The sequence below is a fragment of the Rana temporaria genome, chromosome 12, assembly GCF_905171775.1.
Source record: "Rana temporaria chromosome 12, aRanTem1.1, whole genome shotgun sequence".
NCBI classification, from domain to species: Eukaryota; Metazoa; Chordata; class Amphibia; order Anura; family Ranidae; genus Rana; species Rana temporaria.
In genome coordinates, this window is record NC_053500.1 from 41,804,077 (window position 1) to 41,818,916 (window position 14,840).

The following is a 14,840-nucleotide window of genomic DNA, read 5'->3' on the forward strand; positions in this document are numbered from 1 at the left end:
TGCCTACGCCGGTGTAGAGTGGGCGCATATTTATGCTGGACCCATGTGGCGCTCCCATTGATTTTCTATTCAAATGAGGGAGATACGCCGATTCACGATCGTACTTGCGCCCAACGCAGGCTACGACTGGTGCGCGTAAGTTGTACGTATGGCGTAAAGTTATGCCCCATAAAGGAGGTGTAACTCTGCAGCATCCATGCAAAGGGCTGCACCAGGGAACACAAGCCCGCGTATTTCACGTAGTTTACGTTGGACGTGAATATGACTAGGCGTAGGATACGTTCACGCCGTAGGCAGTGATTCGGCGTATCTTAGGCAGTTGTTCCGACGTGATTGTGAGTATGCGCACTCAGATGCGTCCACGGGACGGCGCATGCACCGTTCGTTATACGTATTTGTCTGGCGCTCGGCCCATCATTTGCATGGGGTCATGCCTCATTTGCATGGCTCACGCCCACTTCCACCTACGCCGGCTTACGCCTAGGAAACCCAGCGCAGTTTTGGGAGGAAGTGCTTTGTGAATTCCATGCTTGCCTCTCTGTGCTGCGTCGGCGTAGCGTAAAGGAGATATATTATATATGTTATAAAATTATAATCGTTAAAGTCCATACATTCTAACTCACCCACCTTTTTCTGATCTGTGCCTGTCCTCTGGCACATATCAAAATTCAACCATGGCGAGTAATAGAGAAACTACAACCTGGATAGCAGAGCCTATCTATCAGTTGGCAAACATATTGCTGCTTCCAGCAAAAACATTACAATACAAAGCATAAATAATTTGTTTAGGCAGGTCTAGATAGGCTTCAGCAGCTTAAACATAATATAATGACAGTTTAAAGTCACTCCACCCATATTCACCTTTTAATTTAATAAACATAGCCTTGAGCTAAAATATTTGTGCAGATTGGAACATATTGAAGAAGAATAAATTACCCATCTGGGCACCAAACCACTGAACTTACACAATAAACGTTCCCAGTAAAGGAAGACAAGAGGTTACACCCATTTAAACGTTATATATAAGGGAAGTCGGTACTGTGGTCTGCTCCATTTAACAGTGACATCTCTGCAACTTTAGTTTAGCACTTCATTCATAATGGCATTCTATGCAAAATCAACCAGAACTTCATCAATGTCAACTAGTGGAGGAAAAGGGTTAGTGATGAATGGTGAAGGTTTTGGTGATTTTTATGATAGTGGCCATGGAGGTAGTGAATTTAGTACTGGCTTTGGAGCAGGTCAGCAGGGTGGAGGATATGGTGGAGGGTCTGGTGGAGGATTTGGTGGAGGGTCCGGTGGAGGATATGGCGGAGGAGCTGGTGGGGGAGCTGGTGGGGGAGCTGGTGGAGGATATGTAATAGGTGGTGGGGGATATACTGGAGGATACGGTGGAGCAGGCGGTGGGGGATTTGCTGGAGGATATGGTGGAGCAGGCGGTGGGGGATTTGCTGGAGGATATGGTGGAGCAGGCGGTGGGGGATTTGGTGGGGGAGGATTTGGTGCAGGTGGTGGTCTACTTGCTACCAATGAAAAACAGACTATGCAGAATCTCAATGACCGTTTAGCGACTTACTTGGACAAAGTCAAGTCCTTAGAGGATAGCAATACCGAACTTGAGCTCAAAATAAAAGAATGGTATGAAAAGCAACGTCCAGGTTCCACTACGGGTGCTGGAGGACCAGACTACAGCAAATATTATGATACTATTGAGGACTACCGGAATAAGGTAAGACAATTTGATACCTACCCATTTTGTATAATTATACTGTATGTAAAAATGATATGAGCAGCTATGCTTTGTGCTTACCTCATTTTATTGTGAACATTTAGCAAGATAACAATGACTCCCATTTAAAGCCTACCTTAAAACGCACTTAGAACGTATTTGTGTAATGCATCTTCTTATGGAAAATGCAGAAGAAAATCACTGCTTGTCCTGCACAGACCAAATATGTGAAAAGATGGTATGGGGTAATTAAAACAAATTAATTTTTTCATATATTCCCAAATTCAATGTTAAAAATCTAAATGGCCAAATTCGCTGTTGAAAGTCTAAATGGCCTAGGCACAAAGCCTATCAAAATGTGCAGTGGCTGGTGTGAGCTCCTACAGGCTGCCCTAACTGGATGATCCGTTGTAATAGAAATGCAAAGTTGACTGAAGCCTATGCACAATAGAGGTTGGGACACATTGCTCTAGTGACTAATTAGTGCTGCTTGTACATACATTCTATTACTGACAAATTGTACAACGTTGATTACATATACATTACAGTTCTATGTGTAGTATTATCTTATTGATTTGACTTTCATAGCTTTGAGCAACATGTGTTGAGCTAGTATCTTGACCATTGGTGTACGTAGTCACCAACCGACCTCTGTGCAAGAACAGTAAAAAACGTACCCTCCTTTGCAATACCCAGAGCTGATGCATGGTTTTATAATATGCAACTGGGGCTAGACAGCAAATACTTCCTCCATTTCCAATATAAATGAAAAGCACTCTCCTTGCCTCGGTGCTGGTCAAGCAGCAACTGAAGTAAAACACAAAATAATGTAAATTTAAAGCTGATTTTAGAAATGGAGACACTGGACTTCTTCCGTAATCTCACCCATCCTCTCATAAAATCATAAAAATTCACTATATTTTCAAAAGTATTGGGACATCTGCTTTTACACGCACATGAACTTTAATGGCATCCCAGTCTTAAGCCCCATACACACCATCAGATTATCTGCAGATTTTTGTCTTCAGATTTACCAAAACCATATAATATGAGGTCAAACCTTAAGAGTTTCAATTTGTATGCAATCAGACAGGCCCTTGTACTACATGGTTTTGGTAAATCTGAAGACAAAAATCTGCAGATAATCTGATGGTGTGTATGGGGCTTTAGTCTGTAGGGTTCAATATTGAGTTGGCCCTCCCTTTGCAGCTATAACAGCTTCAACTCTTCTGGGAAGGCTGTCCACAAGGTTTAGGTTCTCGTCCACATCAGTGCCTGACCTCACAAATGCACTTCTGGAGGAATGGTCAAACATTCCTGAACCTTGTGGACAGCATTCCAAGAAGAGTTAAAGCTGTTATAGCTGCAAAGAGTGGGCCAACTCAATATTGAACCCTACGAACTAAGACTGGGATTACATTAAAGTTCATGTGTGTGTAAAGGCAGGCGTCCCCTATACTTTTGATAATATAGTGTATGTATATGCAAAATATAATGCCCCTATAACTTTTACACTGTAGCCTTATTGAAGGACAATTTCAATTTTCAATTCCAATTCACACTGCCTCTCTAAAATTGCAGAGCAACCAGAGCATTTCATTGCACTGCTGCTGCACTAGGGGGCAGTGTGATGCATGATTACTCGCATTGCACTGCCTCTTTTTTTTTGTTTTGTACTAACTTTATTTGAAGTGTACAAAACGTAAACTTCATTCACTGCAATGGCTGGAGTCGTGATGCCCTGTGATAAAATGCAGCATATCTGCATTTTAGCACAGCACTAGGCTGTGTTGCAGTGTGAATGGGACACATAGGAAACATTTGTTTCCTGTGTGTCCCTACAGTGACCCATGATTTACAATGTAAACGTAATACGTCTATCACTGCATATAGTGTGAATTGGTAAAGCCTAGTACACATGATGAGATTATTGGACGGATGATTGTCTTTTTTATTTTTTTGCATACTAGTCTCCATATCGAAAACTAGTCAGTTACTAAAGTATAAAAATTCTGGTACAACAGAATAAAAATTTGAAAGTGATGTATTGTATTGTATTTGTATTGTATTTTCGGACAAAAAACGTACTGATTAAACAAAAACTGTACGATCTGGTATCGTTATGAGAAACGTTTTCGTGTTTGCCCCTTCTGATAATTTCGGACGAAAGCTGTGTACTAACGATCGCATTATCGTAAGATCGATTTGAAAGCTATATTATTTGTACAATATTCTGATCGCGTGCACTAGGCTTTAACGTTGTTACTGATTGGATGTTAAATTAATTGTATTAGATGGTGGTATATTTTCTTTTGGTGAAAAATGCATTACAAAGTATTATTATTATTATACAGGATTTATATAGCACCAACAGGTTACACAGTGCTTTACAATAAAGGGAGACAATACAGTTATAATACAATAAAATACAATAGGGTTAAGAGAGTCCTGCTCAAAAGAGCTTATAATCTAATAGGGTGGGGCAACAAAAGGTTATAACTGTGGGGAATGAGCTGATGGAAGTGATGAAAGATTTGTTGGAGGCGTGATAGACTTTCCTGAAGAGAGGAGTTTTCAAAGTACAGTGGAACCTCGGATTACGAGCAAAATCCGTTTCGGGAGAATGCTCGTAATCCAAAGTACTCGCATATCAAAGCGAGTTTCCTCATTGAAGTCAATGGAAAACGAAAATAATTTGTTCCGCATTGAATTCAATGGCATGCAATACCTCATGTGGCCAGAGGTGGGGGGGCACTGGAGAGCCTCGGAAACATCCGGAAGGCCCGAGGACACATCGGCTGACCTTGGCAAACCTTGGAAAGGCTTGGGAATGGGTCAAATTCCAAATTAATTTTCTTTTAAAAATCTGAAATTTTGTATGTTTTGTGATTCGATGGTGCCACCATTGATTTTGAAATTTGACCAACCAAGCCTTCAATTTCACCCCATGTTGCTACAGAAAATAATTTTCATGGCATTTAGAAGGGAAATCGAAGGAAAGGGTAAGTGAACCAACAATGCACTAGCTTAAAGGGGTTGCAAAGGTACAATTTTTTTTTTCCTAAATAGCTTCCTTTACCTTAGTGCAGTCCTCCTTTACTTATCTCATCCTTTGATTTTGCTTTAAAAAATGTCCTTATTTCTTCTGAAAAATCCTCACTTCCTGTTCTTCTGTCTGTAACTCCACATGGTAATGCAAGGCTTTCTCCCTGGTGTGGAGTGTCGTACTCGCCCCCCTCCTTTGGACTACAGGAGAGTCAGGACGCTCTCTACGTTGCAGATAGAGAAAGGAGCTGTCTGTTAGTGGGCGTCCTGACTCTCCTGTAGTCAAGGGAGGGCGTGAGCACGACACTCCACACCAGGGAGAAAGCCTTGCATTACGGTGTGGAGTTACAGACAGAAGAACAGGAAGTGAGGATTTCTCAGAAGAAATAAGGATATTTAAAAGCAAAATGGAAGGATGAGGTAAGTGAAGGAGTTCTGCACTAAGTTAAAGGAAGCTATTTAGGGGAAAAAAATTGTACCTTTACAACCCCTTTAAAGCACCCTTATTTCGAGAAAAAAAAAAACCTTTACAACCCCTTTAAGATTTTCATTAGAAAATTATTTTGGAATTCAAGCCATGTAAGGCCTGCTTTAGTCTTGATTTTTGCCGTGATTTGAGCTTTCTACCACATCTATTTCTCAGATAGTTTACCAGCACTGCTTATGTTTTTACATGTTTTTATAGTAATATGTTGTATATTACACCAGTTATTTACAATCTTTCCTATTTCAGATACTTGCTGCAACTATTGAAAACTCCAAGTACATTTTGCAGATCGACAACGCCAGGTTGGCAGCTGATGACTTCAGACTAAAGTAAGTTAGATATTGGAACATGTTTATTTATGGGCGTAAGTAAACGTCTATGATACTTATAGCTGTGTTGTTTCCACAGATATGAGAATGAGTTGGCTTTGCGTCAAAGCGTAGAGGCTGACATCAATGGATTGCGTAGAGTCTTGGATGAGCTGACCATGTCCAGGTCTGATCTGGAATTACAGATTGAGTCCCTAACAGAAGAACTATTATATCTCAAGAAGAATCACAAGGAGGTAAAAATGTTACAAAAAATTGTCAACATTAAGTAAAAATAATCAGATATGATTTTTTTTTACAACAATGGACAAGAGGACATCAGCCAGACATCAATTGGAACAATGACAATTTATGACAAGTTAGCAACTTCCTTCTCTCTTTTTTCTTGAGAAAATGGAAAGCGTGGTAAGATGGAAAATCTTTGTTGAGAATAGTGTGTACTTCCTAATTCAAAAGCGCCTAGGTTTAGAGCAGTGGTCTCCAAACTGAAGCCCGGAGGCCGGATGCGGCCCTTTGCTTGCTTTAATCTGGCCCTTGGAGCACTATTTTCATCCACTGTTACCAACAATGGGGCACAATTCCTCTCAATGACTCCAACGATGGGGCACAATTACTTCCAATGACACCAATGGTGGGGCACAATTCCTCCAAATGACACCAATAATGGGGCACAATTCCTCCCAAAGACACCAAAGATGGGGCACAATGACACCAAAGTTGGGGCACAATGACACCAATGATAGGGCACAATGCCTCCCAATGACACCAACAATGGGGCACAATTATTCCCACTGACACAAATGCTATTCCTCTTACTGACACCAAAGATGGGACAATTGTTTATTCCCACTGACATCAGCACTTTTTCAACTTCCAATGGCCAAATTTCTGCCTCCCTTAAGTCTTAAGGACAGTAAACTGGCCCTTTGTTTAGAAAGTTTGGAGACCCCTGGTTTAGAGGTTCCCCTAATTGGCAGTTGAAAGCCTGAAAGTGACAGGAGATTTCAATTTAGTAGCACATGTAAGCTCTTATAGCCTATTATTATCTTTTATGTAAACATTTAGAAATTAAGTGCATGTAGGTGGCCTAAATCCAACTATGACAGAGGAAAGCAGTCCCTCTTGAGCAATGAAAATTTTACGGGAGACCTGTCTGTGCATGAATGCAATTCACCGGAATTCATTGCTATGTAATTGGAAGACTTCGCTTTGATTAACTGATGTAGATACATTTATGAGTTTTAGCAGCCAGTCTGTTATCTCATTGAATTATTCCACAAAAAAAGTTATTTTTAACATTATTGATTTCTTAAATTGCTATAATGTTAAAATTAGGGCAGAGTAGATTAACTGAAAGCTGACCTTCAACCTGAAAATGGAAGGTCTGTTTCTCTGCCATGGCCCCCTGCCCAAAAGTAAAAAAAAAAAAACTATAATAATAAAGTGTTAAAAAAACAATATATAAAACTTTCCTCCCAGATTCCGGGATGGCATTGGTAACATCACTGTGCCTCACCACTGCCTCCTGGACAAGTTGGTAGCTCAAAATTCTATAAGAATGAATCACAGATTATTGCAGGAATGCTTTCTTGTAGGATTTTTAGTGGCCAGGAGGCAGCAGTAAGGCCCCGTACACACGTCCGAGAAACTCGACAGGCAAAACACATCGTTTTGCTCATCGAGTTCCTTGTGAAGCCGCCGAGGATCTCGGCGAGCCAACTTTTCCCATTGACTAACGAGGAAATAGAGAACATGTTCTCTTTTTGGCCCGACGAGATCCTCGTCGGTTTCCTCGGCGAAAAGTGTACACACGACCGGTTTTCTCGGCAGAATACTTCTCCCATCGAGTTTCTGGCTGAATTCTGTCGAGAAAACCGGTCGCGTGTACGGGGCCTTAGAGGTTCAAGGTGAATATTTTTTTTTACATTCTTGCAAAACATTTTTTTATTTTTTATTTAATAGATTATTTGTTTGGGTGGTGGGGGGTCTAGCAGGAAAGCGGACCTTCCACTTGCATGGAAGGTTCACTTTTATTTACTGTATGAGCTAAGAATGACTCAGAAGGGCAATTAAATATTGAAAAGGCAGACTAAAATCCATATAGATCAGGGATGTCAAACTCAATGTCATCGTGGGCCGCATCAGCATTAAGATTGCCCTCAAAAGGGCCGGTTGTATCTGTAATATTAGATGTCCAGCGCATCCCCTCCCCTTACATTAAATGTCAAGAGCCACCCCACCATCAGAAGTTGAGTCCCCCACTCTCCCTTATATCACAGTGCACCCCCCTTTCCTTATGCTGCTGCTGGGAAGAAGCTGGATGCATTGCTTGAAAGCAGAAAGTAAGGCTCTGGAGTAGGACCAAAGGAGGGCTGGAGCTCTGCTGCAGGAGAGGTGCGAGGGCCACATGAAATGGCCAGGAGGGCCGGATTTGGCCCGCGGGTCTTGTGTTTGATTCCTGCGATATAGATGATCACCACACACATATGGCCACATATGCTAAACCAAATACAATCTAGAGCACAGGTGTCAAACACAAGGCCGGTGGGCTGAATCTGGCCCTTCGGGCCATTTCATGTGGCCCTCACACACCTCCAGACCCTGTACTTTCTGCTTTCAAGCAATGCATCCATCTTCTTTTCAGCAGCAGCATAAGGATGCACTGTGATGTAAGGAAGAGTGGGGGACTCTTCTTCTGATGGTGGGGTGGGTCTTGACATCTAACATAAGGGGAGGGGATGCGTTGGACATCTAATCTTACAGATACAACCAGCCCTTTTGAGGGCAATTATAATGCCAATGTGGCCCACAATAAAATTGAGTTTGACACCCCTGATCTAGAGGTTCAACTTGAGGGCGATATTATATGTGGATTCACCATCACAACTGAGGTTGAGTCAAGTGGTTGAATCTTTAAAAGTCAACTCCATTCTTTATGCACAGTGCTGAACAGGTAACTGCCCAATGGCTCCCATGGTGGTCTTGTAAGTTCCACATAACTCTTCAATCCCCAGTTCTTATACAATGTCAGTGGTGCAGAAGAAAATGGTGCCCTTCAGCATCAGGAGTTTTGAGAAGGAGCACCCTATTTTCTTTTTCTTTGTAACAAAAATGGAAGTTGAAGCACCACACAACTGCGAAGAAGTCCAGATAGAACTATATTCCAATAAAAGTCAATCCATTGGCCTTTATGGCCTTTCCTCTTAAAACACATACCTAATACTAAAGGGCATACAGAATGGAATAGGCATTGTTGGAAGCCCACATTATTATTATATTATTATTATACACGATTTATATAGCACCAACAGTTTACGCAGCACTTTACAATGTATAGGGGGGACAACACAATTACAGTACAGTTCAATACAAAAGGTACAGGAGTGCCCTGTTTGTGGAGCTTACATTCTAAAAAGAGGGGGGGGAGGGGTAGTACAAAAGGTAATAGCTGCAGAGAACGATTTGATAGGGGTGGTTCGGGGACAGTTGTTAGGTGGGTGTAGGATAGCTTTTCCTGAATAAATTAGTTTTCAGGGATCTCCTAAAGGTGGATATGGTAGGGGCTGATTGAACATACTGGGGCAGGGAGTTCCAGAGGATGGGAGAGAGTCTGGAGAAGTCCTAAAGGCGAGCATGAGAGGAGGTAACAAGGGAGCTAGAGAGCAGGAGGTCCTTGGAGAAGTGGAGGAGACGATTTGGGCGATATCTGCAGATGAGTTCGGTGATGTACAGGCATGTATCTTTTGCCTACCAAGATGAGGGATAACATTTTGCTTAAATCATTATTTTAAAAAAAGCCTTAATATAAAGAAAAAATAATTAAAAGGTCCAGCAGTATTAAGCACTTTTAGATATCTCGATGTGAGCAAAATAGATCAGATTGCAGAAGGAAAGTGAGCAAATAGTAATCAAAGCATATTTTAAATTATTCACTCATCTATACCCATAAAGCATGTATGCAATATACCTGTCCTCTTAATGTGTCTGAGCTTTCAGAAGGTCCACTGGTGTGTGTGGCAGTGTTTTCTAGTATGTCATAGTAACATAAAAAGCATAATAGTATTAAAAAATACATTTTCACATGTTGATCTTGTTTTCTTTTACCCTACTAGGAGATGGGGTCTCTGGCTGGTGGAGAATCTGGACAGGTCACTGTTGAAATGAACGCAGCTCCGGGCATTGACCTGACCAAAATCCTAAATGACATGAGGGAGCAGTATGAGAGCCTGGCTGAGAAGAACAGAAAAGATGCTGAAGCTCAGTTTTTGCAGCAGGTATAGAAAGTGATCACATGGGTTTTCACCAGCACATTATATTGTTTTTCACCAGGTCGTTGACCAGTTGTTAGCAGCTATTGCTCCATTTATGCTGGTAATAGGTTGCACCATAAAGTACACTCTCTGACCAAAAGTTTGTTGCAGCACCACATTTAATTAAGCTTGTTAAACATCCCATTCCAAAACTATAGACATTAATGTGGGGTTCCACCTACCCTCTCAGTTTTTTGGGGAGTTTGTGGCAATTTGAGCAAATTCAGCCAAAGGAGCATTTGTGAGGTCAGCTGTCGATGTAAGGCAATAAGATTCAGCATTAAAATTCATCCAAAAGTCAGGACTGTGATTGTCATTCTTCCTTACTACACTCAATGCTTTTAAAACAATATTTTGGTTGGGTTATAAAAGTGAATTTGGGGAAAAGGGTTTATTCTATATTATTTAATGGTGTAACAACACCCCTTGTATGAAAGGGGCTAAAGTCGTATAGGATATTCCATCCCCGAACACAAAGGCTGTTACCAACACTCCAACCAGCTGAACAAGAAACCTATATGAATAATTCTCCCCCAAATACGAGACAAAGCTCCGTCTTGAGGGTCAAACAGGAATCTGAGTCTTTATTGAGGAATACAGTCTTATATGCAGTAAAAGAGGAGGTTCCTACAACCTGCTCATATTACTTTAGCAATACACAGAAACATAAAATTTACATGAGCTAATTAACTAATCCCTTTTGACAGCCTAAATGACTCAGAGACATGACCTTTAGGCTAGACTTGCTGTCTGGTAGCTCATAAGACACAACACAGAACTCCTTCATACAATAGCAGAGTTAATTACCACAAACAACAATGGGGATCTAATGACTCTTACATTGAACTTCCTGGAAAGCCCATATTAGGAGTTATACTTCCTGGACATAGCCCTCACAGTGTACAGGGGATAAAATCCTTATATCTATTGAGATATATTGTTAATGAATATTACTGTCCCATTTGAAGTAATCCAAGACATATTCTTAACATATTCTTAATGTCCATTATTTTCTTGCTCACCCTGTGCCCCTAATGTATTTAGACATGAGAGGTGTATGGGGAGCTGAAGCAAGGGTATCCCATACTTTCTAAGGGATTCTGGGTTTCACTGGTCCTCCCGTTACAAAAGGCTTTTATGGTCACCTTACAAGAAGAAAGTTTACAAGTATAGGTACCGATGGACAATAAAGGATGTATTTATAAATTTGTGAATGTGACACCAAACATTAACTACCAGTAAATCTTCCTGGATTGGATTGGTGTGGAGTTTTTAATATATACACAAATAATTCAACCACTGAATCAGAGCATGATTGATGAAATGTAACATGCTTTATAACTATGCCTCTAGGTGAGTCATATACCAGCATATATAAATGAAAAATATAAAAAAAAATACAAGACTGTGTACTGATATAAATGGCAAATATTTTTAAAGCCAGAATTGACGTTCTGTTTTGCTGTTTTAGAGCAATGAGCTGAAGAAAGAGATCTCAGCTGGGGTAGCGGAGGTTCAGACCAAGAGTACGGAGATTACCGACTTAAGGAGATCACTTCAAAGCTTGGAGATAGAGCTACAGTCCCAGCTGGCAATGGTAAGACTAATGTTTTGGACCTGAGTGTAAGTTTAAGTGTAAAGTCACACATTTTATGACAAAGGAACATCATAATAATTTTCTGGTCACCAGTCATCTCTATGCCTCCCATCCGGCGCCAGCATATTGTTTCGTCTCCGATGGCACGGGAGAGCCCGGTGAAGCACCGGATGGCGGCGGGAGGGGGGGACGTCCTCTCCCGTCGCCTATAAGAATGATCAAGCGGCGGAACTGCCGCTATGATCATTCTTATGGTGCACAGAATCGCTGGCTGAAGAGATGGATATCTGAATGATGCCTGTAGCTGCAGGCATCTTTCAGATATCCCCACTGAAAATCCAGGACGTCATATGACGTCCTTGGGCGGGAAGTGGTTAAATTAATTCAAAACTACATTAAAGCCTATGAGCAGCCAAAATGTAAAAACACAGTAAAATCAGCACACAGGACACAACTTACAAGCAGTAAGATATCTGTCCCTGGTGCTGATTCCTCTTCTTTTCATTGAAATCCTTTTTTAATGCCCCCCGCCACAGTAATCTTCTGGTGCAGCGGGGGTTATCACAGTTAAAATGGAAGTAAACCCTCCTATCGTGTTCAGCCAAAGAAGCTGCCATCTTTGCCTCTGTTTAATCTACAACTGCCATGATGCTGCACATGTGATCACTTATGACACCAGCCATAGAATGCATTAAGATAAAAAAAAAAAAAAAAATCTTCTGACTTTTCAACCCCTTTAAGCTTATTGAAGAAAGTTATTTTAATAACCCTTGGATTGTTAAATTTGGCTGTTACGGGATATGGGGAAATATTAATTGACACTGTATAATACAACTAGAAAAAAAGAGGTGCCAAGTTCAAATAGAATATATCCAAATAGAAGTTGAATCTATTGAATGCCCCTAGAGCAGCCGTTCTCAACCAGGGTTCCATGAAATCCTAGGGTTCCTCAACAGGTTGTTTGGTATTCCTTGAGCAAGTAGCAATGTCCCCCTCTCAGATAAGTTCAAACTGACACCAATAATATTTTACGCTAGAGGGGGATTCTTCCCACTGACCACAGATGTAAATTGTTCCTGGTGGCTACCACACTAATGTACCATGAGCTGTAGCTATAATAATTATTAGCAGGAGTTCCCTGGGGCCAAAAAGTTATTTCAAGGGTTCCTCCATGTTATAAAGGCTGAAAAAAGGCTGCCCTAGAGAAATTACAAATATGTTCTAGTATGTTGACATGAGCACCATTTTTCCTTATTACTTTTATCCATATTTCTTTAAAACTTTTTTTATTGTTACTATCAACCTTTAGAAAAAGAGCCTTGAACAGACCTTGGCAGAAACAGAGGGTCGGTACTGCGCTCAGATTTCCAAACTGAAGGGCATTATTGATGGGGTAGAAGAACAGTTGTCTCAAATCAGGTTTGACACAGAACGCCAGAGTGATGAGTACAGACAACTACTGGATATCAAAAGCAGGCTGGAGAAGGAGATTGAGCAATATCGCGTCCTACTAGATGGAGGTGGAGGGTAAGCCAAAGGAGTATATTAGAAGAAAATATTAGATTTTTTCCAAGATAGTGATACTAATGAGTTGGCTCTATGTTAAAGGTCTTTTGGAATCTCTTCCTCTTCATCCACCACTCAAAAGTATGCAGGTTCAGTGGGATCCAAAGGTAAATATTTATGCTAGCACCCACCACCTACTCTACATGACCTCTTTTTGTCATGTATAGTACATCTCTACTTCCTTCCTTTTGTAAATCTGTCTCCCTCTATCTTTTTATTTTGTTCTTTGTTTTTTATCCTTTGGTTTTTGTTGTTTGTTTTTGTTGACTGCCATTCTTTCTTTATTTAGATTCAACCAAAACCAGAAAAGTTATGACGTTCTATGAAGATATAGTGGATGGAAAAGTTGTTTCAACATCAAAAACAGAAAAAGTAGAAAAAATGTAAAACAAAAACAGAATAGCTTGATGATCAGTCATTGATTTTGCTTCTTTTTCATATGCTTTTGATTCACTTTTGCATACCTATTCAATAAACTTTTGCAAGCAAGGCATTCTGTATAGCCATCATAGTGTATTTTGTATTTAACAAGGAAAAGAAAAGTGAATAGGAAAATACTATGTTTAATTAAATTTCTCTTGCACATGATTGGGTAATCAGGTTAACACTTCCGAGTCCAAGGAAAGACTGGTAACGCTTGGCCTGGAGGGGGAAAACACTGGGAATGTTTGGCTGGGGGGGGGGGGGTTGGGCAAACACAAACCAACTGGTCCTTTAATGGTAGGGACAGACTAGAGAATGATTAAGTAATCAAGTTAAAACTTTTTTGTTCAAGGAAGGGTTGGGAACATTTGGCCTGGGGGCATTTAGCCAGGGAGGGGTGGGGGGAGGCAAACACAACACACATGACCCTTCAATGGTAGAGACCGACTAAAGAATGATTGGATAATCCAGTTAACATTTCTTCACCCAAGGAAGGGCTGGGAATGTTTGGCCTGGGGGGGGGACACAAGCTTTTTAATGGTTGGGATGGAATAAACAATGATTGGGTAATCAAGTTAACATTTCTTCACCCAAGGAAGGACTGTGAATGTTTGGCCTGGGGGTAAACACAAGCTTTTTATTGGTTGGGATGGACTAAAGAATGATTGGATAATCAGGTTAACATTTCTTCACCCAAGGAAGGATTGTGAATGTTTGGCCTGTGGGCAAACACAAGCTTTTTATTGGTTGGGATGGACTAAAGAATGATTGGATAATCAAGTTAACATTTCTTTACCCAAGCAAGGACTGGGAATGTTTGATATGTGGGGGGGGGGGGGCAAACACAAACCAACTGGCCCTTTAATGGTAGGGATGGGCTAGAGAATGATTGGGTAATCAAGTTAAATCTTCTTCGTTCAAGGAAGGGCAGGGAACATTTGGCCTGGGGGGCAAACACAAGCTGTTTAATGGTTGGGATGGACTAAAGGATGATTGGGTAATCAAGTTAACACTTCTTTTCCCAAGAAAGAACTGAGAATGTTTGGCCTGGGGGGGGGGGGGAAACACAACACATCTGGCCCTTCAATGGTAGGGACTGACTAAAGAATGATTGGGTAATCAAGTTAACAATTCTTCATCCAAGAAAGGACTAGGAACGTTTGACCTGGGGGGCAAGCACATGCTCTGCAATGGTTGGGACAAACTAAAGAATGATTGGGTAATCAAGTTACCATTTATTCACCCAAGGAAGGATTAATTTGGCCTGTAGAAGGGGGGAGGGGGTTAGACACAACTAATGATGTGACAAGAAAACCCCAATTGGGGGAAACTTCCCTTCATGATATTATTCGGG

At 41.0% G+C, this 14,840-nt stretch overlaps 1 protein-coding gene across 1 annotated transcript; it reads left to right on the forward strand.

Annotated features, from left to right (window-relative positions):
* Positions 1-1,030: 1,030 nt before the first annotated feature.
* Positions 1,031-13,561, forward strand: LOC120918295 (keratin, type I cytoskeletal 47 kDa-like). The gene is made up of 8 exons (XM_040329808.1): positions 1,031-1,729; positions 5,508-5,590; positions 5,670-5,826; positions 9,703-9,864; positions 11,372-11,497; positions 12,807-13,024; positions 13,106-13,170; positions 13,353-13,561. Exons 1-8 carry the CDS (start codon positions 1,100-1,102, stop codon positions 13,448-13,450), a joined length of 1,539 nt encoding a protein of 512 aa, XP_040185742.1. The 5' UTR covers positions 1,031-1,099; the 3' UTR covers positions 13,451-13,561.
* Positions 13,562-14,840: the final 1,279 nt, after the last annotated feature.